Raw genomic sequence first — 26422 nt, 5'->3', positions numbered from 1 at the left:
AATCCAGTTTGCCATTCAAGAGGCTTTACAATGTGCCTACATACAATTTCATTTTACTAAAACAAAATTATTATGTATAATGTAAATAATGAATTTACGAGAAAGAAATCTTGATATCTCAAAATTGAGTGTACCGATTTAATTGGATTGGTTGCAATTGAAAACTCACATTAATATTATTTCAGGAAAACATAATTTAGATATAATTATATATGACGTTATATATAATTATATGTAATTATATATGATTTATATATACCAGCATATATAATTATATATAAATTATTTATGGGCACTATATATAATTTATATATAATTTATATATATTTATATATATTTTTATATATGGACTCCATTGTTCTTGCCGGCTTATATCTGAAGAAATGCAAATGCTTTATATGATTATATATAATAATATCAGGTCATATCTGATTGTACCTATTGAAGTTGAGTAATCATATATAGATATATATATAATCCTATAAAGTCATATATAGTTTCATATATGAAAGAATAAGAACAACTGAGTCTATATATGCATCTTTCCGAGAAAAAATAATTATATATAATTATATCTAAATTATTTTTTCATGAGATAATATTAATGTGAGTTTTCAATTGCAACCAATCCAAATAAATTGGTACACTCAATTTTGAGATATCAAGATTTCTTTCTCGTAAAAGTTCAATAACATTATTTTCTTCAGATCTTCAAATGACATTATATACAATCATATAAAAAAATGGCATTATACAATCGTATACGATTGTATGTAACCATATATAAACATATATAACCACATAGCCATATATAATTATATACAACCACATATAATTATATACAATCATATATGATTATATATAATTAACATTATATACAATCAGATTGTATGTAACCATATACAGATATATAAATATTTATATATAAATAACCATATATAGATATTTCTAATGAGTAAATCATAAAAATAGTGGCAGTCCTCTTCCACATCAGACAGGAACAAGAAGCTAATTTTTGCTTGCCTTAACCACGCTACGAGTGATCTTTATGTAGCCGATCGACTGCACTTTGCTCCTGAGAGAGTACGCCGCCTATCGACGGCGCCGCGCTCTAACTAGCGGGCAAGTCTGCATATCTAATTGTATATGGCGCCATATATAATGCTATATATAATTATATATAGGATGCTCACATAGCATTATATCTGGCGTCACATACAATTATATAAAATTAGATATGGTGCTATATCTGATTATATATGGACCCAGATTAACCACATTAATATATATGGCTATATATGACTATATAGTTGTATATAATGCTATATATAATTATATACAAAATGCACTACTAACACAGCATTATATATGGCGCCACATACAATTATATACAATTAGATATGGTATTCAGTTAAACGTACCTGCAATTAAAAATATACATTTTACATAACGATATATTATTTTTTTAATTAATACAAATAAAAAAAAGAATTATAATTATATTTAATGTATTGGCAAAAAAGATAATTAAGATAATTAAAAATTACTTGATAAATATGTGTTACTGTCGTGGGGTTCAACGTCTCTTCTCTATCCTTCTAACAGCGATGGAGTAACAATATAGTACTGGCACCCGTAATAGTTCTAGAGTTCCTGATAGATTTCAGCAATAGTTCTGTACATTAAATATATTTAAACAGTTACGCCGCCTATCAACGGCGCCGCGCTCTAACTAGCGGGCAAGTCTGCATATCTAATTGTATATGGCGCCATATATAATGCTATATATAATTATATATAGGATGCTCACATAGCATTATATCTGGCGTCACATACAATTATATAAAATTAGATATGGTGCTATATCTGATTATATATGGACCCAGATTAGCCACATTAATATATATGGCTATATATGACTATATAGTTGTATATAATGCTATATATAATTATATACAAAATGCACTACTAACACAGCATTATATATGGCGCCACATACAATTATATACAATTAGATATGGTATTCAGTTAAACGTACCTGCAATTAAAAATATACATTTTACATAACAATATATTAATTTTTTAATTAATACAAATAAAAAAAAGAATTATAATTATATTTAATGTATTGGCAAAAAAGATAATTAAAATAATTAAAAATTACTTGATAAATATGTGTTACTGTCGTGGGGTTCAACGTCTCTTCTCTATCCTTCTAACAGCGATGGAGTAACAATATAGTACTGGCACCCGTAATAGTTCTAGAGTTCCTGATAGATTTCAGCAATAGTTCTGTACATTAAATATATTTAAACAGTTTTTTAATTTGGCTGTTGGCATTGCACTACAAGAGTAAGGTACCACTTTTTGGTGAGTTTCAACTAACTTTATGGCATTTTCTAACAGTTCCGCAATAGTTTCAAAGCTTTTTATATGTTTCGTCGACAGTTCCGGTCTTTAAGCATTTTTAAACAATTTTTTTATTAGACGGCTGGCACCGCACTACAAGAGTAAACTACCATTTTATAGCGAGTTCCAGACGAGTACATAGCATTTTTCAATAATTCTGTAATAGTTCCGAAGCTATTTGCAAGTTTCGTCGACATATCAGGTTTTTAAGCATTTTTAAGCAATTTTTTTATTAGACGGCTGGCACCGCACTACAAGAGTAAATTACCATTTTATAGCGAGTTCCATACGAATACATAAAATATTAAAAAAAATAAAATTTAAAAAAATGAGGTGCTAACTTCCAGTGGCACCTCATTAATGAAAATTGAACATTTTAACAGCAGTTCTACTTGCACCCGTAATAGTTCTAAAGTTCCTGATAGATTTTAGCAATAGTTCTGTACATTAAATATATTTAAACAGTTTTTTAATTTGGCTGTTGGCATTGCACCACAAGAGTAAAGTACCACTGTTTGGCGAGTTTCAGTCAACTTTATGACATTTTCTAAAAGTTCTGCAATAATGTCAAAGCTTTTGTAGATTTCGTCGACAGTTCCGGTCTTTAAGCATTTTTAAGCAATTTTTTTATTAGACGGCTGGCACCGCACTACAAGAGTAAACTACCATTTTATAGCAAGTGCCAGACGAGTACATAGCATATTTTAATAGTTCTGCAATAGTTTCAAAGCTTTTTGCAGGTTTTGTCGACACTTCCGGTCTTTAAGTATTTTTAAACAATTTTTTAGTAGACCGCTGGCACCGCACTACAAGAGTAAACTACCATTTTATAGCGAATTTCAGAAGAGTACATAGCATGTTTTAATAGTTCTGCAATAGGTCCAAAGCTTTTTGCAGATTTCGTCGACAGTTCCGGTTTTTAAGCATTTTTAAACAATTTTTTTATTAGACGGCTAACACCGCACTACAAGAGTAAATTACCATTTTATAGCGAGATCCAGACGAATACATAACATATTTTAATAGTTCTGCAATAGTGACAAAGCTTTCTGTAGGTTTCGTCGACAGTTCCGGTCTTTGAGCATTTTTAAGAATTTTTTAATTAGACGGCTGGCACCGCACTACAAGAATAAATTACAATTTTATAGCGAGATCCAGACGAATACATAACATATTTTAATAGTTCTGCAATAGTGACAAAGCTTTCTGTAGGTTTCGTCGACAGTTCCGGTCTTTGAGCATTTTTAAGAATTTTTTAATTAGACGGCTGGCACCGCACTACAAGAATAAATTACAATTTTATAGCGAGTTCCAGACAAGTACATATTTTAATAGTTCTGCAATAGTGACAAAGTTTTTTGTAGGTTTCGTCGACAGTTCCGGTCTTTAAGTATTTTTAAACAATTTTTTAGTAGACCGCTGGCACCGCACTACAAGAGTAAACTACCATTTTATAGCGAGTTCCAGACGAGTACATAGCATATTTTAATAGTTCTGCAATAGTTCCAAAGCTTTTTGCAGGTTTCGTCGACAGTTCCGGTCTTTAAGTATTTAAAAAAAATTTTTTTATTAGACGGCTGGCACCGCACTACAAAAGTAAACTACAATTTTATAGCGAGTTTCAGACGAGTACATAGCATTTCTCAATAGTTCTGCAATAGTTCCAAAGCTTTTTGCAGTTTTCGTCGACAGTTCCGGTCTTTAAGCATTTTTAGGCAATTTATTTATTAGACGGCTGGCACCGCACTACAGGAGTAAACTACCATTTTATAGTGAGTTCCAGACGAGTACATAACATTTTTCAATAGTTCTGCAATAGTGACAAAGCTTTTTGTAGGTTTCGTCGACATTTTCGATCTTTAAATATTTTTAAACAATTTTTTTTATTAGATTGCTGGCACTCCACTACAAGAGTAAACTACCATTTTATAGCAAGTTCCAGACGAGTACATAGCATTTTTTAATAGTTTTGCAATAGTTCCAAATCTTTATGCAGGTTTTGTCGACAGTTCCGGTTTTTAGCATTTTTAGGCGATTTGTTTATTAGACGGCTGGCACCGCACTACAAGAGTAAACTACAATTTTATAGCGAGTTCCAGACAACCACACAGCATTCTCCAATATATTTCTGCAATAGTTTCAAAGCTTTTTGTAGGTTTTATCGACAGTTCGTTTGACAAACAATGGTATTTATAAGTAACCTCTTTCTAAACCTCTAAGGATAAGTATTTATACATGTCATGAATTACTGGTTAACAATAGAGCGACATTGTAAGTTGATTTACAAATAAAATATTATATTAAAATTAAATATATTTGACAAATAATATTGTAATTATGTTGGTAATTTAACTTAAACAAATCATATGACTTTTTAATTTAATATAAAAAAGTTTCTCAAAATTAACTTTTACTTTAACTAGAAACAAATTAATCTTAACGTAAATTTAATAGAATTAGTATTTATTTACGTAACTTTTAACATAATAGAATTCATTTCATAATCAATTAAATTTCATTAACTTAGTTAAAAATTAGATTAACTAACCCAACTCTAAAATTTAAAAAATGTCAATTACATTACTAACACATACCTATCAAATACCATAAAATTGGCTGAAGTTTAAATACCATAGCGTAGTATTCATATCTGATAGTGCGAGACAGGATCAAATAAAAAATTGTTTAAACATGCTTAAAGACCGGAATTGTCGACGAAACCTGCAAAAAGCTTTGGAACTATTGCTGAACTATTGAAAAATACTATGTAATCGTCTGGAACTCGCTATAAAATGGTAGTTTACTTTTTTAGTGCGGTGCCAGCCGTATAATTAAAAAATTGTTTAAATATATTTAATGTAGAATACAGAACTATTGTTAAAATCTATCAAAAACTCTAGAACTATTACGGGTGCAAGTATAACTGCTGTTAAAACGTTCAATTTTTATTAATGAGGTGCCAGGGGAAAATAGCACCTCATATTTTCAAATATCAATTTTTTTTAAATAAATCAACGGAACTATTTCTGAAACTTATCAGGAATTCTATAAAAAAACTTTATGTATATACATAACTTAGTTAGAAAAATAACCCATCAAATTGATATCAAATTAAGGGAGAATTGATATAAATTGCATTGATCAAATCAAATTGATGTCGATTTGATGGTTATTTCTCACTGGAAGGGTTAGAAAGATAAACAGAGACGAACAAAAACAAGGAAGATATGAAAAAATAATATGGGCAAAATATAATAGAGTGTACAAAGAAATAAAAATAGATGAGAAGCTTTTGTATATTTTAGTGGGGTAAAATAAGAGTAGGGAGTTAGTCTATGATAGCGAGATTTAAGTGCGGAAACGAGGCATTAGGGAATAGATATTGGAAAAAGGAAAAAGTGTAGGCTATACAATTTAAAAGTAGAGACTTTAGAACCAATATTAGAAGAATTTACAGAATTGCGAAGACAAAATTTCTCTGTTAGGAAAATGTTATCAGAGGTAGATATAGGTACAAAATGGATGAAAAATGTATTAAAGACGAGAAATGACAAAGAAAAGCGTAAATAGTCATTAAGAGTCCTATGTTATTATGTAATTAAGCTATGTAACCTTTTTTCAAAGGCCGAAATGTTTAAAAAATAAACGAGTTGTATATATGTTATATGCAATAGTAATTTTATGCAGGGTGTAATAACAAATAAAAAAATAACAGTTGGCGCGCGCGAAGCGCGTGCATGTTCTAGTTCCTATCTAAAAAAGGAGATGTTAAATCGAATCGAATTTATTGTTGCCGCTTTTCCGAGATGCTGATTGGCTATCTCGCTATCTCGTTGTTAAGTGCGTCGTGACTTTCTTCACTTCGTGTCATTTCCAGCTGTCAAACTACTTCGTGTCATTTTCAGCTGTCAAACTGTCACTTTTGATAGCTGATTGAAATAATTACAAGAAATCAGGGAAAAAGAAAAAAGAGCCAAATAAAAAATATACGAGAGGAAGAGAAAGAGAGAGAGAGAGAAAGAGAGAAAGGGGGGGGGAGAAGTAAGAATCCTTTCTAAAAAAGGGCATGGCATCAATACTCGCATCTCTCGAAGTATTGTTGTCGCTTTTCCGCGATGCCGATTAAACGTGTGTCAATAGTTTTTAAAAAAGTTATGGTGTTGTAATTAATAAAAACATTTTTTTAAAAATTATTTTGCCCGGAAAACTTGAATTTTGAAAGCTGGACGTGAAGTGCTAATTGAATATCGACAGATTTATTTATTTTAACGCAGTTTTCATATAGTTCCGGACGAGTCCAATAATTTTCTAAAGAGTTCCAGTGATATAATTAATTAAAACATTTTTTAAACAATTATTTTGTCCGAAAAACTTGACTTTTGAGGGCTAAAGGTGAGATGCTGTTCAAATATCGACAGTTCTATTTATTTTAACGGAATTCTTATATAGTTCCGGACGCGTACAATAAATTTCTAAAGAGTTCCGGTAATATAATTAATTAAAACATTTTTTAAACAATTATTTTGCCCGAAAAACTTGAATTTTTGGGCTAGACGTGAAATGCAAATCGAATATTGACAATTATGTCTATTTCAACGCAGTTTTCATATAGTTCTGTACGCGTATAATGGTTTTTTAAAGAGTTACGGCGTTATAATTAATTAAAACATTTTTTAAACAATTCTTTTGCCCGAAAAACTTGAATTTCTAAGGCTACACGTCAAGTGCTATTTGAATATTGACAGATCTATTTATTTTAACGAAATTCTCATATAGTTCGGGACGCGTACAATATGTTTCTGTAAAGTTCCGGTGATATAATTAATTAAAACATTTTTTAAACAATTATTTTGTTTGAAAAACTTGAATTTCTAAGGCTACACGACAAGTGCTAATCGAATATCGACAGATCTATTTATTTGAACGTAATTCTTATATAGTTCGGGACGCTTACAATATGTTTCTATAAAGTTCAGGTGATATAATTAATTAAAACATTTTTTAAACAATTATTTTGCCCGAAAAACTTGAATTTCTAAGGCTACACGACAAGTGCTAATCGAATATCGACAGATCTATTTATTTGAACTTAATTCTCATATAGTTCGGGAAGCGTGCAATATGTTTCTACAAAGTTCAGGTGATATAATTAATTAAAACATTTTTTAAACAATTATTTTGCCCAAAAAACTTGAATTTCTAAGGTTACACGACAAGTGCTAATCGAATATCGACAAATCTATTTATTTGAACGTAATTCTCATATAGATCGGGACGCGTACAATATGTTTCTACAAAGTTCAGGTGATATAATTCATTAAAACATTTTTTAAACAATTATTTTGCCCGAAAAACTTGAATTTTTGAGGCTACACGACAAGTGCTAATCGAATATCGACAGATCTATGTATTTTAACGTAATTCTCAAATAGTTCGGGACGCGTACAATATGTTTCTATAAAGTTCAAGTGATATAATTAATTAAAACATTTTTTAAACAATTATTTTGCTTGAAAAACTTGAATTTCTAAGGCTACACGACAAGTGCTAATCGAATATCGACAGATCTAATTATTTTAACGTAATTCTCATATAGTTCGGGACGCGTACAATATGTTTGTATAAAATTCAGGTGATATAATTAATTAGAACATTTTTTAAACAATTATTTTGCCCGAAAAACTTGAATTTCTAAGGCTACATGTCAAGTGCTATTTGAATATCGACAGATCTATTTATTTTAACGTAATTCTCATATAGTTCGGGACGCGTACAATATGTTTCTGTAAAGTGCCGGTGATATAATTAATTAGAACATTTTTTAAATAATTATTTTGCTTGAAAAACTTGAATTTCTAAGGCTACACGACAAGTGCTAATCGAATATCGACAGATCTAATTATTTTAACGTAATTCTCATATAGTTCGGGACGCTTACAATATGTTTCTATAAAGTTCAGGTGATATAATTAATTAGAACATTTTTTAAACAATTATTATGCTTGAAAAACTTGAATTTCTAAGGCTACACGACAAGTGCTAATCGAATATCGACAGATCTAATTATTTTAACGTAATTTTCATATAGTTCGGGACGCGTACAATATGTTTCTATAAAGTTCCGGTGATATAATTAATTAGAACATTTTTTAAACAATTATTTTGCTTGAAAAACTTGAATTTCTAAGGCTACACGACAAGTGCTAATCAAATATCGACAAATCTAATTATTTTAACGTAATTTTCATATAGTTCGGGACGCGTACAATATGTTTCTATAAAGTTCCGGTGATATAATTAATTAGAACATTTTTTAAACAATTATTATGCTTGAAAAACTTGAATTTCTAAGGCTACACGACAAGTGCTAATCAAATATCGACAGATCTAATTATTTTAACGTAATTCTCATATAGTTCGGGACGCGTACAATATGTTTCTGTAAAGTTCCGGTGATATAATTAATTAGAACATTTTTTAAACAATTATTTTGCCCAAAAAACTTGAATTTTTGAGGCTACACGACAAGTGCTAATCGAATATCGACAGATCTATGTATTTTAACGTAATTCTCATATAGTTCGGGACGCGTACAATATGTTTCTATAAAGTTCAGGTGATATAATTAATTAAAACATTTTTTAAACAATTATTTTGCCCAAAAAACTTGAATTTTTGAGGCTACACGACAAGTGCTAATCGAATATCGACAGATCTATGTATTTTAACGTAATTCTCATATAGTTCGGGACGCGTACAATATGTTTCTATAAAGTTCAAGTGATATAATTAATTAAAACATTTTTTAAACAATTATTTTGCTTGAAAAACTTGAATTTCTAAGGCTACACGACAAGTGCTAATCGAATATCGACAGATCTAATTATTTTAACGTAATTCTCATATAGTTCGGGACGCGTACAATATGTTTGTATAAAATTCAGGTGATATAATTAATTAGAACATTTTTTAAACAATTATTTTGCCCGAAAAACTTGAATTTCTAAGGCTACACGTCAAGTGCTATTTGAATATCGACAGATCTATTTATTTTAACGTAATTCTCATATAGTTCGGGACGCGTACAATATGTTTCTGTAAAGTTCCGGTGATATAATTAATTAGAACATTTTTTAAACAATTATTTTGCCCGAAAAACTTGAATTTCTAAGGCTACACGTCAAGTGCTATTTGAATATTGACAGATCTATTTATTTTAACGTAATTCTCATATAGTTCGGGACGCGTACAATATGTTTCTATAAAGTTCCGGTGATATAATTAATTAGAACATTTTTTAAACAATTATTTTGCCCGAAAAACTTGAATTTCTAAGGCTACACGTCAAGTGCTATTTGAATATCGACAGATCTATTTATTGTAACGTAATTCTCATATATTTCGGGACGCGTACAATATGTTTCTATAAAGTTCCGGTGATATAATTAATTAGAACATTTTTTAAACAATTATTTTGCCCGAAAAACTTGAATTTTTGAGGCTACACGACAAGTGCTAATCGAATATCGACAGATCTATTTATTTTAACGTAATTCTCATATAGTTCGGGACGCTTACAATATGTTTCTATAAAGTTCAGGTGATATAATTAATTAAGACATTTTTTAAACAATTATTTTGCCCAAAAAACTTGAATTTTTGAGGCTACACGACAAGTGTTAATCGAATATCGACAGATCTATGTATTTTAACGTAATTCTCATATAGTTCGGGACGCGTACAATATGTTTCTATAAAGTTCAGGTGATATAATTAATTAAAACATTTTTTAAACAATTATTTTGCTTGAAAAACTTGAATTTCTAAGGCTACACGACAAGTGCTAATCGAATATCGACAGATCTAATTATTTTAACGTAATTCTCATATAGTTCGGGACGCGTACAATATGTTTCTATAAAGTTCAGGTGATATAATTAATTAGAACATTTTTTAAACAATTATTTTGCCCGAAAAACTTGACTTTCTAAGGCTACACGTCAAGTGCTATTTGAATATCGACAGATCTATTTATTTTAACGTAATTCTCATATAGTTCGGGACGCGTACAATATGTTTCTATAAAGTTCAGATAATATAATTGATTAAAACATTTTTTAAACAATTATTTTGACCGAAAAACTTGAATTTCTAAGGCTACACGACAAGTGCTAATCGAATATCGACAGATCTATTTATTTGAACGTAATTCTCATATAGTTCGGGACGCGTACAATATGTTTTTATAAAGTTCAGGTTAAATAATTAATTAGAACATTTGTTAAACAATTATTTTGCCCGAAAAACTTGTATTTTAGGGCTAGGCCTGAAATTCTAATCGAATATCGACAGATCTATGTATTTTAACGTAATTTTCATATAGTTCTGGACGCCTACAAGAGTTTTTTAAAAAGTTACGGTGTTATAATTAATTAAAACATTTTTTAAACAATTATTTTTCCCGAAAAACTTGACTTTTGAGGGCTAAAGGTGAGATGCTGTTCAAATATCGACAGTTCTATTTATTTTAACGCAATTCTCATATAGTTCCGGACGCGTACAATAAGTTTCTAAAGAGTTCCGTTAATATAATTAATTAAAACATTTTTTAAACAATTATTTCACCCGAAAAACTTGAATTTTGAGAGCTAGACGTGAAATGCTAATCGAATATCAACAGTTCTATTTATTTAAACGCATTTTTCATATAGTTCTGGACGCGTACAATAGTTTTTGGAAAGTTACGGTGTTATAATTAATAAAAACATTTTTTAAACAATTATTTTGCCCGGAAAACTTGAATTTTTAAAGCTAGACCTGAAATGCTAATCAAATATCGACTGATCTATTTATTTTAACGTAATTCTCACATAGTTCCGGACGCGTACAATAATTTGCTATAGAATTCAGGTGATATAATTAATTAAAACATTTTTTAAACAATTATATTTTCCGGAAAACTTGAATTTTGAGGGTTGACGGGAAATGCTAATCGAATATCGAGAATTTTATTTATTTTAACACAGTTTTCCTATAGTTCCGGACGCGTACAATAATTTTCTAAAGAGTTCGCCAGAAAGTGAAAGTTTTGAAAATTGATTGAAAATTAACAGGTAACATTACATATAATATATTATAATTTTTAATTTATTTAAAGGGGATTAAGTATGGAGATAAAGTATGTAAGAGTGATATTAAGAAACATGAAAATATAATATAATCACTAATTTGTGTTTAGTGAGTGAGAGAGGGGTGGAGGGAGGAGAGTGGGAGAGCGTGAGAGATAAAGAAGAGGATTAAATAAGAAAGTAAAGTGTAAGAGTAATATTGAACAATATGAAAATAATATAATTAATATCATTAATATTATAATTAATAATTTAGAGAGTGGGAGAAAGAGCGTGAGATAGAGAAGGGCATTAAATATGATAAAGTGTGTGAGAGTAATATTACAGAAGAAAAAAAAGTGCAATGTTCAATATAAAAATGCTAAGTGGCGCGCGCGAAGCGCGCGCAATGTTGTGGTCTAGTAAATTTAAAAAAACAAAAAAATTGTACATTATATGTAAACGTCATTTATGTTAGTGGTAACATTATAACACGATTGTACATTATGTTTTCTTTTTTTAGGCTCCAAGTGGCATTCACGGCGAAAGATATTAACTCCTACATTCCATTTTAATATATTAAAGCAATTTGTCGAAATTTTAGTCGAAGAGGGCGAAAGTATGACAAGATCATTGAAAAATGCGGGAGGCATTGTTACAAAAGATTTAGTACCGTTTATTAGTGAACATACATTGAACGCAATATGTGGTACTACATTTTCTTAAATCTATGCAGATATTCTATCTTGAATAATATAATACAAATAGATTATATAATTCTTATACAAAACATGGATATTAAAAATTATTTAATTTTTATAATAAAAGATATTTTAAAAATATGTAATTACATTAAAACAATTTCAGCTAGCTAGGCATGCTAAAATCATATTTTGTTAAAGTTTTACAGCAAGATTTTTTCAATTTTGACAACAATTTTGTGACAAGTAATTGTCTTTCGCTTTGTGTCTCGTAAAAGTTTCGCGTAAATTTACGACAAAATGTTTTATCATACGATATTGTAAATTACAAAGAAAGACTTGTACATAAATATTACGTAAAGAAATCATAAATGATGCAAATTACGGTGTAACATAAACTTTACGTCAATAGTGCTAAATTTTGTTATGCACGGATTAATAACAAATTTGTTTTAAAACTAGCGAAAATCTTGCTGTATGTACACAGCAAAATAGTACATTTGCGACAAGTGTAAGGCAAGGTTTACTCCAAATCAGTAAAATGCAAAATTTACGCAAATAACAGAGCAAACTTTGCCATACAACATGACAATAAATCCAACCTGTCAAGCCTGCTAAAATTACATATCGTGATAGCTTTACAACAAAGATTGTTTCAATTTTGACAACAATTTTATGACAAGTAATTGTTCTTTACTTTGTCTTATAAAAGTTTCGAGCAAATTTAAGACTAAAGTTTTTACCACACAATGCTAGAAATAATAGAAAAAGACTTGTACATAAATGATACGTAGAGAAATCACAAAGTTTGTTCCGGCACAATAAAATGCAAAATTTACGCAAATAACAGAGCAAACTTTGCCACACGACATGACAATAAATTTATGGCAAGGAACAAAAAAAATCTTGCTAAGCACGGAATAACGGCAAATTAGTAGCAAGAACAAAGTAAAACTTGTCGAGCATACTTTTGTAGCAAAATTGCGACAAGGTGTGTTTGCAAACAGCTTAGCTTTTGCTGGCAAGGCTTGTTGCAAATAGTATGACGCATATTTTATGCATATAACAGAGTTGCATTATTGGGTTTTAACAAGGACCACTTCACTATCTACCCCGAGATAGCATATTTCTCGTGAAAAGGATTTATCTACTAACAAGGTAACCTCGCAAACCCGAAAATTCTGATTTTAATGAAACTTGGCGTAAATGTAGAGGGAGTAAATACATGAATTTAAAAATTATAAGTTGGTGCTTATAAACGGTTTAAAGGGTTGAAACCATCCTTCAAAAATTTAGAGTTTTTGCCTTTGTTTGATATATCTCGTAAACTAAACGAAATATAAAAAAATGTTTTATACAAAAGTTTTACAGCATAAATACTTTCATTTAACTACGCTGTTTATTTTTCAAGAAAAAATTTTTTTTAATTAAAATAAATTTTCAATAAAATTAACTTTTATGTATATAGCATTTATAAAGTAATTATACTATCTTATACTATGTTTTCTTTATATCATCTATGTGTATGTTATCTATGTTATAATACTATACATTTATATCTGCATCTCTGTATGTATTAGTTTTCATCTAACAGGTGCGCAATATTAGAGTAGTCACTTAGAGTTGCTTTCACACAGTTTATTTTGTCTACGTCACATAATTCACATTCAAGTTTTATATTCGTCATGTCACGGTATATATCATATATGTATAAAATGGAAATCACGTATCAAAGTTTGATATTTTTATTAATGATGTTACGCGTCATTTTCACATTAGTATAAAGTCTAACGTATGCTTGATCAATACACCACGTCTAACGTGTGTTTGATTTTTCTCTTAGATTGTTTTTAATTATGCAAAGCATAATGTTACACATAAATGTTGCGAATGTTCTTAATATGTTAATTATTTTATATCAAATTACACATATTCCACCAACGCCTATAAATGAAAAAGAAATACAATTACGTGATGTGATAAAAGATATTATAACAAATGTAGTGAATGACTTATCATTTGATGAACTGTGTGAAAGCAACGTGACTACTCTAATATTGCGCACCTGTTAGATGAAAACTAATACATACAGGGATGCAGATATAAATGTATTATAACATAGATAATATATAACATTCGTAATATACACATAGATGATATAAATAAAACATAGTATAAGATAGTATAATTACTTTATAAATGCTATATACATAAAAATCAATTTTATTGAAAATTTATTTTAATTAAAAAAAAATTTTTTTTTTAAATAAACAGCGTAGTTAAATAAAAGTATTTATGCTGTAAAACTTTTGTATAAAACATTTTTTATATTTTGTTTAGTTTACGAGATATATCGAGAAAAAGTAAAAATATCTCAACTTTTGAAGGATTTCACTCCTTCAAACCATTTATAAGCCCAAACGGAAAATTTTCTGATTTTAATAAAACTTGGCATAAATGTAAAGGGGTAAATACATTAATTTAGAAATGTTTTATTTTGGTTCAAAACCGGCTTGAAGGGGTGAAAGCACGCTTCAAAGTTGAGACATTTTTGCGTTTTCTCGATATATCTCGTAAACTAAATAAAACAAAAAAATGTTTTGTACAAAAGTTTTACGGCATTAATACCTCTATTTAACTATTCTATTTATTTTTTTCCAAAAATTTTTTTTGCAAAAAAAAATTTGTTTTTAAAAAAAATTTTTTTTAGAAAAATAAATAACATAGTTAACTAGAGGTACTTATACTGTAAAACTTTTGTATGAAACATTTTTTTATATTTTGTTTGGTTTACGAGATATATCGAGAAAAGGCAAAAACTCTAAATTTTTAAAGGATGGTTTCAACCCTTTAAACCGTTTATAAGCACCAACTTATAATTTCTAAATTCATGTATTTACCCGCTTTACACTTATGCCAAGTTTCATTAAAATCAGAATTTTCGGGTTCGCGAGGCTCTCTTGTAAGTAAATAAAAGAGGCTCGTCGAGAACAGAGAACCAAGTATGATTTCACACTATATGATATTAAACTGATCAGTCCAATATTTCATTTTTGTCGATCTTTGATAAGATTTGCCCTGTTCTTGCCACAAATTTGCTATCATATTGTACGTTTGTCTCGTAATTTTGCTGCAAAGATTTGTTTGAGTTTGCGGCAAAGTTTGCGTTATTTTGCTAGCTGAAAATTTATGAGAAAAACAGAAAAAAATCTTTCCAAGCACGGAATAATGGCAAATTAGTAGCAAGAACAAATTTAAGCTTTCACGATATGTGATTTTAGGGTGGGAATGTAACTTAAAATTTTTTAGAAACTGCCATGGGCACTTCTCTGCAAGGAATGGGTGCATTTCAGCAACAGTATCGAAAAGCGGTTTACAGAATGGGAGAACTTTGTGCTCATAGGTAATTTACAGTAAATAATTAATATATCTAAATTGACGTAATAAATATATAGATTAGTATTGAATAAATTAAAACAAATAATTGTATTTATTATATTATGCATATTGCTTACGCATATTGTTTAAGTTGGGTGTTTTCCAGCTATGAAACATTGTTGTTACTGTGTGATACAATGTTACACAATGTCGAGTTGTAGCTGGAACGCTGTTTAGCTTTATTTTACCGCTAAAGAGCAGAGTAGTAATTATCAAAGGATTTGTGGTGTAAGTTAATTTCAAAAAAAATTTTTTATAAATTGAGCTTTTTCCAATAAGTCTTATTAAATAAGAAATACAGTGGTTTACAATAAATTATTTTATTTATTTAACATTTGGTTAGTAATAAAAGCTGAAATAGCACTGCAGTATTTGCAAATAAATCCTTCTATTGCTGTAATTGGAAAATTATATAATCATTAATTATTAAAGTTATGTAAATTTTTTATTATAACAGTATGTAATATTTAATATTAATAGTTAACATGGTTAACGTGTGTAAAAAATAGTAATAATTAATAGTAAAATTATCAATATACACTGGCGCAAAAAAAAAACCGAGACAAAAATTTTGACCGAATTTTTAGGCAATCTTCAAAGAGATGCAACTTTGTAAAAAATCATCCAAATTACATGTACTTTTTTAAAATTAAAGGGCAAAGACTCTACTTTGGAAATCCCTAGGCGAAAGTTTGATTTGTTAAGTGTGAACCTTTTGTATCGCATGAAAACCAAACTTATTTTTTATGTATGAATATGTGTATATTTATGTGTGATCTGAGCAGGCTGCTACAAGCTTCTGTTGACTTCAATAAAATGGCGCGTCAGCTATTCGTTATATTCAGATCAGTATTAAGTGCAAATTTCTACCGATGAATTTCAGAGCCACATGATGTGCAAAATCCGACTGTCAATCTCTACGTGATGCATATCGGGTCACTCTGATGACGGCGGTATGATTAAGTTAAACACGAATAAAATCAATGTGCAATATTATATTGATACTCAAAATTCATGATATTAAAAAAAATATTATATTAATTTGTTAAATACCCTAAAATGCAGTGCAAATTTCAAACTCGTGTGCAATCAACAAAAAACATCGTATTGACATGTTTTTTTAAATTGCCTAAAAAAAAATAAACTTTAAGAATCTGAATTAGCAAGATTTTAACGAGTAACTTGTGAAAAATGATAACAAACTTTTACTTTTTTTTAATAAAAAAAAAAAAACATGTTTTTATGCGATACAAAAGGTTCACACTTAATAAATCAAACTTTCGCCTAGGGATTTTTAAAGTAAAGTCTTCTTAATTTAAAAGAAAGTACATGTAATTTGGATGATTTTTTGCAAAGTTGCATCTCTTTAAAGATTGCCTAAAAATTCGGTCAAAATTTTTGTCTTGTTTTTTTTTTGTGCCAGTGTATATTGATTATTGTATCATATACATTTACAGTTGTAATAAATAATTAAATAAAGTATGCATTAATATCTTCCATTATTTAGAAACCAATCTTTAATAAAATTGTGTTATTTATCTTATTAATTTTAGTTTTTTATTAACAAAAAGATTTTATAAAAACACATCGGAATTGTAATCACTCAAAAATTATATTTTTCAGAAATATTTAATGCAAATAATTTAACCGTTTAACTGAAATTCGAAATTGCTATCATTATATATTTCTATCTACATAAAAATAGGTGATACCAAATGCAAAAATTTAAAATGTTGGTATCTGGAGTGATGACATGGAGTCAAACTTACAATTAGCTTTAGCTAATAGTACGATTGTGTCAATTTGTTGGAAAGCACTCGTTTGTACCCTGTGTTACACAATGTCGCCTGTGCACATTGCTAGAAAGCACCCATCAACAACTAACCATCGACGTAAAGTATGAACTCCGCGATCTCTGCAAAAAGTTCTTGAAAAAGTGTCCAGCAGAAAGATAAAGAGAAGACGTGGTATGAGTCAATTTTTTTCTCTTTCTAGCGCCCACTATGCTACTGGTTAGAGAGAGATCGACAGCGCTTAACTCCTACTTATGAAGACTAGAACCAGAAGACCGAACTAAGCCTGATTTTGCCTCTAAAAGTGAGGCGAAAATCTGTTAGAAATGTAGTACCAAATGGTGGCGACAATGATTTACCGGAAACAATATGAAGTATAATGACGAATAATTGTAAGAACTCAAATATTTGACAATTTTATAAATGTAAATTTATAATAAAAATCTTAGCAATTTTTACATTTAGAGTACTTATCTCAGTTTTCTTATACCAATATTCCGGTGTATCCCGGTGTATCAGCATTGTCAGCGCCACCATTTGGTACTACATTTCTAACAGATTTTCGCCTCACTCAAAACCACAGAGATCGGTCTCCTGGTTCTAGTCTTCATATTCCTACTAATCGCTGTCTTTCTCTCTCGGACATGTTTTCTCTGCTATCGCAGAATCCATTACTTTACGTCGATGCAACTAACAGTTTGCATATTTGACTCATTGTTTACTTCAATATAAAATTTGTTTAAAGTTTTTAACATTCCTATATTAAACGAATAGAAATATTATAACAGTATAATACCAAACAATGCATCCAAATTTAATTATGTTATAGTAGTATAAAAGTTCACAAAGTAGATTCAAGTATACATAAGCTGGTACATGTAAGTTTTCGGTGTTTGAGGTACTATTTTGTTTTTTATTAAATATAATTTTACTGAATTTCATATAATATGAAATTAAAAAGTATATTTTAGTATATACGCGTTGTTAAATTCAATGTAATATTTCTCGCTTTTTGTGTACTAACATGTATAAATACTATGAAACTTCAAAGATTCTTTTTTTTCCCGAAAAGTCCGTACTCTTTCACAATTATAGATATGTAAAAAAGTTTGTAAAAATTATATACCATATATTGTACTATATGCTTTATTAATCCAAAATCTGAAAGATTAACTAGAAAACTCTTAATATTTCTCTCGAGAAGCTTAAATTTACAGAATTCTAAATTTTTTGTTTAAAATATCAATTTTTGGCTTGTCAAGGTAATTAAAATTGATGTGGCAAGCTAAGATTAAAAGAAAATATTTTACAAAATTGAACGAATTTTTAAATTCACATGCCTAACATTCTGTAATACGATTTAGACTTTTTAGGCCATGGTTGTATGCCGACTGGATATTCTCATTATCACCAACAGGTAAAGAACAAAAACAGATCCTGAACATATTACACGGATTTACCGAAAAGGTAAAAATGTTATCTTCTTAAATACTTTTTACTAATATTATATTGTGCTGAAAAGTTAAGAAGGTAAAGATCTCTTAATTTTTATATAAAAGAATAATAAGATATAATTTGTAAGCGTTGATAAAAACATCTTCAGCATTTACACAATTTACAAAACCGATGTTTGATATGTGTAGATTATTGCAGAAAGAAAAGATTATCATAAAAGCACCAATGGGCAATATTTGAGAAATTTTGACGAAGAAACAATGGTAGATGATGAAAAGACTACAAGTACGTGACAGCCAAAGCTATATTTTAAATTCAATAACCTAATATTAAATATTATTATTTTAATAGAATTTAAATACTATAATATTTTACATTATGACATATCATTGCCGTTAATTAAATATATTTGTAATGTAAATTAAACTTTAATTTTATATTGCTTAACAAAAGTAAAACAAACAAGAATTATGTAATAAGATTGTAATAAGATTTTTATAATTTGATTTAGTTCGAAAAAAACGACTTGCAATGTTGGATCTTTTAATACTGGCATCTCAAAAAAATCTTTTAACTGATTTGGATATTAGAGAGGAAGTCGATACTTTTACATTTGAGGTATGCACTTGTACAAACCTTTCTTCATTTTTATTTACATTTGTCTTATTGCATTACCTAAATGCAAGGTTAAGAAATAACGAATTATAACTTATAACTAATTAAGTCACAATTAATTTTTTTGGGGTATCTGTAACTTAACATCGTTACTTTTCTCTATTTGTAACTATAACTTAACTTATTGTTAGTTACATTTTTGGGGGTAACTAATAACTACATATTTTGATAGTTACTTTAATAATTACTTTTGGGGGGAACATGGGTTAAAATTTTTAAACAACCTGAAAGAAATTGAGTCTACACAAGAAGAATTATATTGATTCTAAAATCGAATAATTGCAGTATTAATATGTTATGCTAAATGATTACACTACAATTAAGAAACTTTTTATTAAATATAACACAGGTATTCCGAGTTCTGTAGAACGTACGTTTAGCATCGGTAGCTTTACTATAATGGCACCACGACGAGGTCATTTTAAGGGAGGATTCTGATTTATAAAGCTTAAAAAAGGAGTTTTACAGATTTTTGAAATAAACAGAAGTGCAGTTAATCTTTCCAAAATTTTGACGATACTGTATTACATACTTAAGTAATATAAAGAAAAATTTTGATGAATCGGTAAATTGTTGTTAAATGACGTCGTGATAAATTCGTGACGAAAGTATCTTGTCAATATACGCTTAAATTTGTGGGAACATATCCTTCGTTGAAGATGCCTGCAGCTATATAGGAGGCGACATGTACAATTTTAAATCACGAATTCTAATGTTCTAGATATTCCACATTTCTGTTGAGTTAAAAGCTTCGTTAGAATTTTGTGTGTGTGCGTCTAAACTTCTAGTCCAAAGCTCTTCATTCGAAAGATTTTCGTATATTCGGAGGTGTTTTTCGACGTCGAAGGGCGGAGCGCGTGATCCGTTCCGGTCGGGCGCTTGTATACCTACGCGAGGCTGACTCACTTTCTATTCTATAACTTCTGAAATACTTCAAGTTGGACTCTAAAATTTCACGAGTATATTCTTGAATAGTTTTACTATCAATTATGGCGAAAAAATGTTGTCGAAAATTTTGACCTTAGCCAGTATCCCCTCTTAACGATGATATATATGCATATCAAATTCTATTAAAAATTATTAAGAATTTTTATTAAAATTTTATTGACGAAGAGAATGTATTTATGAATTAATGTATGACAATTGACGTAGCATTATATTTCATTAAATTCTAATAACAATAACATATAATTTAGTCTTTTACCTTTATGAAATTCTCATTTAGTGTACATAAAATAATAAAGCACATAATTAAACACATAATATAAAACAGTTACTAAAACCTGCACGATTCTTATTTCTTATATTTAACATAATGTACATTTATTTCAGAAAAATGTAACTAAAAAGTTACAACTTTTAATTTTTTTAGACAACTGTAACTGTAAGAAGTTATTTATCAAAATCAGTAACTTGTAACTGTAACTAGTTACTTTTACAATAAAAAAACTGTAACTGTAACATAGTTACTTTTACAAAATAATTTTCCCAACCGTGCCTAGATATTATATATGTATAAATACAAGCAATATAATTACAGGGTCATGATACTGTATCAATGGGGATATGTTTTACGTTATGTTTATTGGCCGAACACAAAGATATTCAGGTACCTTTTATGAATGAGCGTTTTATAAAAAAGAAGTAAGTATTGATGAAAACGGAGCCGCGCTATCTACTTGATCTTGACTTATTATATTGTTATGATAAAATAAAATATACGTGTCATATAAAATACATGTGTAAGATGAAGGGTGTGCAAAAAGCAAAATCTATGTGGAAGAATTTGTTTTGTGCCATAAGCACGGAAAAACAATTAAAATCTCTTGGAAATTATTATTCAGGCCAATGACTTTAATAACATATGTCAAATTCAAGTTGATCATAGCTCCATTTTTTACAATATTTATTGAAAAAAGACAGTACATTTAAGGTAGTTCTATCAAACAAAGATCCTGAAGTAAATTTTAATTTTTGTATTTGGTTCAGACTCATAACTCATATAAAAAGAAAAAAAAAGTAGTGTCACTGTCTATTACGTCTTTTTAAAACTCATTTTATCAAGTTCTTCGTAAGATACGTTCGTAAGGTATGTTTCGTAAGATGTGTGCATATTGAATTTATGGTGTCCAATGTTACGAAAATCAGACTTAGAATTCATGTGTATCATTTCTAAAAAGATATTTCAGTAAAATGTCACTTCAGATTGCTTTAACACACTTGTAAGATTATCTAAATGGTTTTTCCCTAACAATTAATAAGCAACGGTAAAATGAATATTATCGAAACTTAGTTATATAATCGATAAGAGAGTATAACATAGATCTGATATACAAGTCAAACTACATTTTTTTGCGTATGTGGTTATGCACAGCTACACAAAAAAGTAGTCTGGCCTGTATATCAGACCTATGTATTGTTATGGATTTAAGCCTGCTGAATCCAAATCTGATATCAGAATTGGTGGATTGGTTCGCTGTTTCGAGGAAACCTCAAAAAAGCTCGAAAATCTACAAAACAAATACTTTCGTTGATGTTTTTCTCGAAACAGCGAACCAATCTACCAATTCTGACATCAGATTTGGATTCAGCAGACCAAAATCCATAGGAATACATGAGTCTGGACAGATCACTTTTTTTTGTGTAGCTGTGAAATTATTTTGATCATAATTTTAATTGTACTTATACGCATAAAAACAGTGTTAAAGTAGAATTTTCAACCAACGAGCTAAGAGCTTCTTTCTTAATTATGGAAAATTTGAAACAATACTTCAAAAGTATAAGATACTATTTGCTATATATATCATTGAAGACGCTTTTTAGTTAGTTTAATTTAGTTAGTTTATGCATCTTTTCAAAGTTTTATTTTTAGGTTTTATTTAAAAAATATAATCTACAAAATACCAAATACATGTATGCTAGTATTAGTAATGTTCCTCTATAAATACGTTAAATATATATTTTATTTAAGTATATATTATTCGTGTATTGTCTTAGAAAATATTAATCGAAACGTCTATAAATTAAACGTAGAAATTTTACAATTTTATTTCTTTGTTCATAAAATATTAGTACACAATAAACAATTGTGTCTAAATTTACATTAATAATACAGAATTGTGTTCGAAAAGAAGTTGATACTATTATGAAGGAGAATCAAGGAAATCTTACCATGCAGTCCCTGCAAGATCTGCAATATTTAGAGAGATGTATAAAAGAAGCGTTGCGTATGTACCCAAGTGTTTTTTTCGTATCCCGAGTTAATTCAGAAGATATACAATTAAGTACGTAACCTAATGTTAATCCCCTGACGTATATATTTTTCAGAATGTTCATATTTTCAATTAATTGTTTTTTGTGGTTCACACAACATTGTGAACAAATTAATTACATGTATCAAAAAGTTTAAATATGTATCTCTGAAATTTTAAATAACTTTCTAATTGTTAGATTATATTTTTTCTGTTAATTAATGTTTTATATTATTTATTGTAAAACTTTTTTACAGACTCATATATAATACCTGCCAGAACAATAATACATCTGAATATATTAGAAGTACACAGAGATCCTAATTTTTGGCCAAATCCAGAAATATTTGATCCAGATCGATTTTTACTTGATAACATAAGAAATCGTCATCCTTATTCATATATACCATTCAGTGCTGGACCGCGTAATTGTATCGGTAAGATGTTTATCCTTGATATCCTTTCATATAAATAAATTGTAATACTTACATGTAACTTAAAATTATAGGTCAACGATTTGCTCTATTAGAGATGAAGGCAATGATAGCCTCTCTGATTCACAATTTCTACGTAGAACCAGTGGATTATTTAAAAGACCTTCGAACGGGAGTTGATTTAGTGTTTCGCCCTTTAAATCCGCATCGTTTAAAGTTTATCCCAGTCGCTAAAGAATGCATATAGATATTTAGAAACAATTCAAATTTCAAAAAACGACAAAAATTATTAATGACCCAACATTGTTTACCATGTTTAGCCGTATATAAGTACTCGATTATTGGATCGAAGTTGTCACTCCAGAATATTCCCATTATTCATATACTTGGTTAGTAAAGTTCACAATTAATTAGAGACTTGGCAACTAATGTTGAGTCAGTTTTAAGCCGATAATAAAAATCTACATGAAATTTCTTTCCTTTACTCTCTTTTTTTCTCACCTATTTCTTGTTTCACCGAATGCGAATTAAGCGTGACATCCGGCCTAGGTTCCAATATAATTTAAGGTATATAATTGAAAAGAAAAAATTAGTTATTTGTTATACCACGGAAATGATTTAACGAATTTTTACACTATTACAAATTAAATAATAAAAACATTAAAAAAAACACTTTATTTTACAAAAATCATGGCAGTGCCGGATTCCAGAGCAATTTTTTTCTTTTGGTGCGGGTGATGCGGGAAATATATCCTGATGCGACCAGTGCGCAGTGCGGGAGTAATCCCGATGCAGTAAAAAGTCGCAGAGCTGCTGAGTTCGAATCCGCGAATTTACAATCTCTATAACCATCTACGTCAATACGTATTCCTTCTTACGCTTCAGATTGTTTTATTTTAAAAGCGATTTTATGTGAAATTGATTTCATCTGTAAACTGAGTTTTAATTCTTTATCAATATCAGTTTTTATATGATTTATATAAGAATAATTAAAGCGTATTAGTCACACACGTGAATAAATATATTAATAATTTACATAATAATTTTGACGGGAGTATTTAAAAATTATTTGCTATTAATTAGTTTTTTTATTACAAATTAAAAGTTACGCAAATGTTGTAAAATTTTTTCTTTAATTTTAATAAAGACAAAATTATTACAATGCACTTATTTTAAAAACTTTTTAGAAAAATTATTCTTAAAAATGTATAAATTTAATTAAATTGTTACTAATTGTTACTAAATAAATAATATTATTAATTAAATTTTTATTTATTTTTTTACTCTTTACTCGGAAAATAATTTTTATATAAAAACATATAAAATATATGTACATAAAATATGTCCATGTATATTTATATTAGTTTCTTTTTTTTGTTAAATTTCTATTTAATATAAAATAAAAGATAGTTATACTGAAAAGATAGAAACTAATTAAAAAGATAATTTTTGCATTGCTTCTTTTACAAAATAGTTAAGTTTAAAGAAATTAGAAAAATTGTTTATATATAATCACATATATTTTTAATTCATAGAATATGTTTAATAAATTGGACAAACTTACCTTAAGTGAAATTCGATTATAATTATGCTGTTTTGTCTGGATAGATATATGTAGTAGCGTTCCGCTGCACTATCCTCAACAGGCTATTCAAAGATAAAAGAAATTTGAAGGAATATCGTCTTCTACGGCTATGCGAGCGGCGTCTCGCATTTTTATTCTTTTAAAGCAAACAAATCTGATTAATGAGAAGAGGAGGAGGGAATATTCTATCCGGACAAGACAGCATAATTATAATTATAATCGAACTTTACTTAAGGTAAGTTCGTTCACTTTATTAATTATGCAACATTTCGTCTGAATGAATATATGTATCTTCAAAGTTATTTTATTGACAGTATTAAAAGTTTATAATTTATTGTTTTATAATATAATATATATATATATTTAAATGTTTTTATATATGTTTTATATTACGTTTTTGAAAATTTTTGACCGTCGAATACCTAATATTGTTGAAAAACAGCGTAAAATTAAATTTGCACAAGTAAAGATAGACTGATTAATCGCGAGCGATTTGGCTAAATGATGAAAAAAAAACAATAAAAAGACAACCAAAAAAATACAAATTAAAAAATGTTTTTAGAAGAAAGTTTACTCTGTTGGAAAGTAGAAAAAATTCAATATTCTTTCCTTACAAATTTTAAAATATTGTTACGTCCGGCAGACTCCACGATTTCCCTTCGTCAGAAAAACTAATAATTTACAAAAGAAATTCCGTTTCAACGGTCTCCGATAATTTTTTATGCGTCTATGATTAGTCTGTTAGAAACGTAATGACAAACATAGATGGACGAAACGACCAAGTAGATAATTCCGACTTCTTTTGAATATTGAGTCAACAAATAATAAATTCTGAAGATAGAAATTCAAAAACAAACATGGGATCTAAGCAAAGTTTCACGTTTCCTCACAAAAAATGAGCAATAAAGTATCAAAACATAAGCAAAAAATAAATAACCGTTTCCTCCATCTGCAACCCATACCGTAGCACGTCTAGCACGATAAAAAAAATTATTTATCTCTTAAACCCAAAGGGAAGATAACCTACGCGATAGGTCGCATCCCTTCGATAAAATTGAAAGAATGTGGGAAGAAACAGAGAAACTTTCGACAGAGTACTCAACGTATGATTGGTCAAAAAGGAAAAACTATTTCTCCAATAAGAAAACTTAGAATTCACCCACCACACAATCCTGAAAAAGAGTCCTATCAGTTAGAATATTTGAACCACCCACATCTGAATCCTCCCTCTGTAAGACTCTGTATATATAATACCAAATCTTGAAGAGATAGTCAGTAATGAGAATAGCAGTAATAGTTAGTAGCAGTCAGTAATAATGTCAGTAATAGTCAGTTAGTAATAGTAGTAATAGTAGTAATAATGGTCAGTAATAATCAGTTAGTTGAAAGTAGTTAGTTGTGAGTTACGTTCAGTTACGTTTAGAGTTTTTAGTCAGTTTAGTTAATAAGAGAGTTAGTTAGTAATCATGTAGAATCAGTGCGCAAGTAAACTTTAGTGCCGTTCCATTCGGTCAAAAATCCCTTCGATTCCAACGGATTTATTCGAGAACCAGTAATGAGTAAGTCCTACAATC

At 28.9% G+C, this 26422-nt stretch overlaps 1 protein-coding gene across 3 annotated transcripts in view; it reads left to right on the top strand.

Annotated features, from left to right (window-relative positions):
- The window catches only part of LOC118644171 (cytochrome P450 4C1-like), a 28169-nt gene extending 4431 nt beyond the window's left edge, over positions 1–23738 (top strand). The window contains exons 4-12 of one of the 3 annotated variants that reach the window (XM_036291054.1): positions 12040–12225; positions 15527–15620; positions 18813–18915; positions 19092–19188; positions 19415–19521; positions 21119–21187; positions 22694–22805; positions 23087–23266; positions 23338–23738. In XM_036291054.1, coding sequence (XP_036146947.1) covers positions 12040–12225; positions 15527–15620; positions 18813–18915; positions 19092–19188; positions 19415–19521; positions 21119–21187; positions 22694–22805; positions 23087–23266; positions 23338–23510 — 1121 coding nt within the window. In that variant the 3' untranslated portion in view covers positions 23511–23738. Of the gene's footprint in view, positions 1–12039; positions 12226–15526; positions 15621–18812; positions 18916–19091; positions 19189–19414; positions 19522–21118; positions 21188–22693; positions 22863–23086; positions 23267–23337 lie in introns of those variants that run through there. The other 2 variants (XM_036291053.1, XM_036291055.1) reach the window with 2 other exon arrangements.
- Positions 23739–26422: the final 2684 nt, after the last annotated feature.

The sequence above is a fragment of the Monomorium pharaonis genome, chromosome 8 (assembly GCF_013373865.1).
Source record: "Monomorium pharaonis isolate MP-MQ-018 chromosome 8, ASM1337386v2, whole genome shotgun sequence".
Classification (NCBI taxonomy): Eukaryota; Metazoa; Arthropoda; class Insecta; order Hymenoptera; family Formicidae; genus Monomorium; species Monomorium pharaonis.
This window is presented reverse-complemented; position numbering and strand designations above follow the sequence as displayed.